General features: G+C 35.4%; 1 protein-coding gene across 1 annotated transcript in view; it reads left to right on the top strand.

Annotated features, from left to right (window-relative positions):
• The window catches only part of RAB10 (RAB10, member RAS oncogene family), a 101,526-nt gene extending 97,110 nt beyond the window's left edge, over positions 1-4,416 (top strand). The window contains exons 4-6 of the mRNA XM_006835225.1: positions 752-841; positions 1,616-1,717; positions 3,975-4,416. Coding sequence (XP_006835288.1) covers positions 752-841; positions 1,616-1,717; positions 3,975-4,058 — 276 coding nt within the window. The 3' untranslated portion in view covers positions 4,059-4,416. The remainder of the gene's footprint in view (positions 1-751; positions 842-1,615; positions 1,718-3,974) is intronic.
• The last annotated feature ends 1,357 nt before the right edge of the window (positions 4,417-5,773 follow it).

Here is a 5,773-nt window from a genome sequence, read left to right as displayed (position 1 = left end):
CAACTTAGACATTGGCTACCTAAAATGAGGGGGCGATAAAGTCACAAAGTGACTGGTTTACAAGGTTTCAAGAGGGAGTTTAAGAGTATGGGGGCAAGAAAGCATTCCCACTGAATAGTTTTCATCTTGTCTAGATGAGTTTGGTGAAAAGAGATGGGGATAAGGTTCGTATGATTCAATAATGAATAATTATTATCATGACGAATTGCGACTCTCACAATTGTAGAGGTAGAAGGTTTGTAACAAAAATAGGGGAGTGGTTAATCTTATAGTCCAGAAACAGAGGACCCCAGGACCATCAAGGGAGAAGAGAGCACATACAAAATGCGGGGCCTTATCCAGAGAAGCAGCGATGTCAGAGACTAGAGACAGAGGGAGAGATGGTGTCATGGAGATGGGAAGTGGCTGAGGACTCTAGATTCATGGGAAGAGAGGGACTAAGAGCTGTTGGCCAGGAGGCAGACTTCCAGAATGTGCACTTTGGAGGTGTAAATTATTATATATGACTGAGTGTTTAAAAGAAAAGAGCTAAAATTAATAGAGAGAAGTACTGTTACGTGATGGTACATGAAGGGGATTATAATCATTGTAATGAAACAAGGTGTATGATTTGTTGAATGATCTGCCCTGTAAACTTTCACTCAATAGACTATAGAAATGATACCCTAAATTGAGAAAAATAAGGTTACTTTTAGAGACTATTAAGCGGAATTCATGAAATGTGTAAAAGTAAAATTGTATTCCATTGCAGCATGCCAATGAAGATGTGGAGAGAATGTTGCTAGGAAACAAGTGTGATATGGACGATAAAAGAGTGGTACCTAAAGGAAAAGGAGAACAGGTAAAAGACTATGAATAAAACTTATGTGATGCCTTTCTTTTTGAAGGTGGTATTACCCTTGGTTGCTTTTATATAGAGATGGTGGAATATGCTAAGCTGTTCATATATCTTGTTGGAACCAGTAACTTATCATCTGAATTAATTTTTTCAGTGTATATTCAATAGACATGGGAGAATCAGATTTATGGCAGTAGTATTTTTAGCCATATTTAAAGTACAAGTAGAGCGGTGGGTTTAATGTTGAGCTGCTAACCTCAAGGTTCAAACCCACTGGCCACTCCACAGAAGATGTGGCAGTGTGCTTCCATAAAGATGTACAGCCTCTGAAACCCTAGTTCTATTCTTCCTTTAGAGTTGCTATGAGTTGCAAAGGCGGTGGGTTTAGTTTGATTAGATTACAAAGAAGAGAAAATACAAATCAGTGGTTCTCACATTAATTTTAAAATTTTAAAGAAACATTTTAGTTAGTATGCTTCCAAATTTGGCAACAAGGAACATGTGACAAGCAGAAGTTAGAGACTGCTTAATTTACTTTGAGCTTCTTTTACATTTATCCACAGAGTATATTATCTGATTTAGAATACCTGTATTACATTTTTACTTTTACTTTTTTTTTTTTGCTCGAATTATGTAATCTTGGCCCATTGAAACAAGCTGTTTTATGTAATCAAGCAGACTTGCCTTAGAATAGTATTAGTATTTCCTGTAAGATACTAGTATCAGTTGGCAATCCGCTCTTGATAATTTTATGGTAATATTTTGCTTCTATTTTAGATTGCAAGGGAGCATGGTATTAGATTTTTTGAGACTAGTGCAAAAGCAAATATAAACATCGAAAAAGCATTTCTCACATTAGCTGAAGATATCCTTCGAAAGGTAAGTTCCTAATCTTACTTAACTGCTTAATACCTGAGTGGTTAAGTTGAATATTCAGTCTCTTCTAAACTACTTGACTTAAAAAAAAAAATTGTATGGAATAATAATGTTACTAAAAGCTGAGTGATTATCAATATCTAATTCTCCAAAGTGAATCGTAACGTTCGTTTTGAAATCTGCCTGATCTAGTTAGTAATCCATTTTCTGTCCTCTCACACTCACTCCCCAATTTCACATTCCTATTTCAGGCTTGTTATCTGCTCTTGATTTACATATTGTCCATCAAGGGATTAGATATAATCAGATTTGGTAATGTGTCCTTTTTTGTTTAATCTATGTATTTTAAATGTAAATAAATTTAAAATGTGACACAAATGCTAAAGAATAAGTAAACATTGTATAGGAGAAATTTGCATTACTCTGGCAACCTTCCTATTTTTATATTTAAAATGTCAGTATATTTTTAAAAACCAGCTCATAGATTAAAAAAAAAACAAAGCAAATTGGAATTTTTAGAGTGAAATATAGATATCTACTAACTATAATTGATTGTTCAAAACTGAAAAAAGTCACCAGTGATTACTATTAAAAGTCACTGTAGAACAAAAATTGTGCCGGCCAGCATCCTGTATGTTTTGGAAAATGCTACGTTAGTCAGTAAAGTTTTCCATGAGATTTCATTCAGATCAAAAATGAAATTTAATCACAGAGAATGAGAGCGACTATATTTCCAACATAGTGGGAAAAAAGCAACTTAGAATATGATGTTAGTGGTATGATCTCCTGATTAAAAATTATATACAATACTACATGCATGTGAGCCCTGGTGTGGAGCTGTCAGATAAGCACTGGACTGCTAGCCACAGGGTCAGCAGTTCAACCCTATCCTCCTCTCTTGGAAACCCCACATGGGATTACTATGAACCAACTCGGCAACACACAACAGTAGCAGCAACAACCACATGCGCATGTGTATACAAACACATGTGAGCACACACATTATGAGTTTGCATGCTGCAAAGTTATATATTAAAATATCAGAGATAAATTTGCCTTACATTTAACCAGTGATTATCATAACTACAGTGCCACACCAGGATGGGTAAATGCCAGCTGAAGGTTTGAAACCACCCAGAGATGCCTTGGAAGATAGGCCTGACGATCTGTCAGAAAGGTCACAGCCTTGAAAGTACTATGGAGAAGTTCTACAGACTCCATAGTAACTAACAACATCTTTGACACACTGTAGAATGGATAAATCTCACAGAGTGATAGTGAGTAAAATAAGTTAAACACAAGATAATGCATACATAATTCATTGAGATAAAAGTCAAAAGTGGGAGAAAACAAATCTATGATAATAGAAATGAAAATAGTGGTTAGCTTTGAAGGTACGATTATTGACTGAAGGCTCCCTCTTCAGGCCTTGATAATGTTCTATGTCTTCATCAGGTAGTTTCATAGGATGTACTAAAATTTCATCAGGATGTATACTTAGGATTTTCACTCTTTATGTAAGTTACCACTAAGAAAAAAATACGTTAGTGCATACACTATTGGACTGACCATTTAAAAGGGTATGCTCCAATTTTAAAAGTAATATCTTTAAATATTGGGAAAATATAGGTTAATACAGTGAAACAAAATCACCCATAAACCTACCTAAGGGGTTCTGAGTTATTACTCTTAAATTTTTGGTGTATATTCTTTTGATTTTTCTAAATTAATTTTTAACATGAATTACACAGTTTGCATTTAGCCTTCTTCCACTCCTCCCTCTTAATGTTAATCAAAATCGGAATTGCCTTTTAAAGCTATGGTATAATAATTTAAAAAAACTCGCCACAAATGGCAATTTCCTAAATTCTGAAAAGACCTGCTTTATTTCACTAATGTAAAGTTAGACATGACCCGACACTGGCTGAATACGGTTGGCTAATATTTTTTCCCCATTTAAAAGTACCCAGAGGTCAGGGCTGAGAGATACAAACCTCTATTTAAAAGAGAGCAGAGAAGATTTCAGGAAGTCTAAAGGGATCCTGGGAGGCCTCCAGACATTCACAGCTTAGAAGAAAAAGGCAAAATAAAGCTCAAAAAGGAAACTTCCTAATCTTTATCTTGTACGAGGAGAGAACTTACGTCAGGTGACTAATGCATTTTGTTGCATCCGTTGACATTTTATTAGGATACCTTGTTGAATCTTGATTTATCCATGCCAACATTTTTTACGGGTGCTTTGCTTGTGTGTTTGTTCCAGACCCCTGTAAAAGAGCCCAACAGTGAAAATGTAGATATCAGCAGTGGAGGCGGCGTGACAGGCTGGAAGAGCAAATGTTGCTGAACGTCTTCCTGTTCCATCAAATGCCATCCACTACCCCGTTTTCTCTTGCTGCAAAATAAACCACTCTGTCCATTTTTAACCCTAAACAGATATTTTTGTTCCTCATCTTAACTATCCAATCCACCTATTTTATTTGTTCTTTCATCTGTGACTGCTTGCTGACTTTATAATTTCCTTGAAACAAACAAAATGTATAGAAAAATCATGTCTGTGACTTCATTTTTAAATGTACTTGCTCAGCTCACCACTGCATTTCAGTTGTATTATAGTCTGGTTCTTCTTATCAACATTAAAACCTATAGCAATCATTTCAACTCTATTCTGCAAATTATATAAGAATAAAAGTTAGAATTAACAATTTTCTTTTGTACAACAGTGGAATTTTCTGTCATGGATAATGTGCTTGAGTCCCAATAATCTATAGACATGCAATAGCAAAAGAAACCAACAAAAAGCCAGGAAAAACTCATTTCGCCTTGAGTATGTAAATGGGGTTAATTTTGTCCTGTGCCTTATATGAAAAGGAACTTCTTTGATTTTTCCTTTTTTGTTTTGGTGGAAGCATGTGCAGGAGACATATCATCCAAACATAAACCATGAAAATGTTGTGGTTTGCTTGGCTCTTAAGTTTCCAAGTAATTCATTGAGGACAAAGGATAATGCAGAAATGATCACTTTGGTTTGCTGAGAATTATTTTAAGTGGCCTTGATAGTTAAACTATTCCTGCCCACCATTTCTTCTCCTTGGCCACTTTTTCCTTGTTTCTCTTCTTCCTGCATGCTGCTTTTTTGCTTCTCTCTCTCCCACCAACCCTTGGTTGAGTTATTTAAAAACAAAAGGGGCAAACTAGTATGTTTGTCTGTTTTAACACAAAGCACTGATTTAGCTTGCTTGTAAGTAAACTGAAAGGTAAATTCTGTCTACTATCAATTAGTGTCTTCCCCTGATTTGTTTTCTCTCCTATACCTTATGTCTTTGGATTCCTTCATTTACTGTTTTCCTTCTGTGTTCTTCACCTTTCCTCTTTGCTCCCCTCCTGTCTGTCCACTGAGTTTATGAAATGGAAGAGTTCATTGCATGCACTAGTGTTTGGAGGGTGTTGTGGTTTGTCTTTCTAATTAGATATGTAGCCTATTCACTTTCCTGGAATATAAATCTCTCCATCTGAATTTGAGTAGTCTCCATTTTGGCAACTCCTCTTGCAGTTTGGTAGCCCAGTAAAGGTTATTGGGGTGGGGGCGGGGAAGGGTGACAGGGAAAGAGGAGTGAAATTTATAAACATGTTTGCCAAATATATTAAGATTTGGCCTCTGAAGAACACTTTTTCAGTGTTAAGTTGTCTTTACCTTAAGATTTATCCTAAATCTTTACCTTAAGGTTTAGAAATATTTTAGAATATTATTCATTTTAAGTCCTAATTTCACATCCATTTTTTTTTTTTTTTAACCATGGATTTGAAAAAAGGACAGCAAAAGGCTTTTCATGTAAAGATAAGATCTCCAGCTTTCTCTAACCCTTTTTTTTTCTTTTCATTTTTCTCATTTTGTTTCATTGCTTATCATTAGGAATAGGGTAAATTAAGTTTGCTATGCTGCTAGCATCCTAACATGATACCTTTCTTGAAATAATTGTGAATAGCATGATTCATTTCTAGCAGAGGCTGAGTTTAGGACAGCAGCTTCCATTGAAAAGTCTGTGTCGTGGATAGCATTTT

Source organism: Chrysochloris asiatica, unplaced genomic scaffold, assembly GCF_000296735.1.
Source record: "Chrysochloris asiatica unplaced genomic scaffold, ChrAsi1.0 scaffold00016, whole genome shotgun sequence".
NCBI lineage: Eukaryota > Metazoa > Chordata > Mammalia > Afrosoricida > Chrysochloridae > Chrysochloris > Chrysochloris asiatica.
The sequence above is the reverse complement of the archived record's forward strand: the minus strand, read 5'-3'. Positions and strand labels throughout refer to the sequence as shown.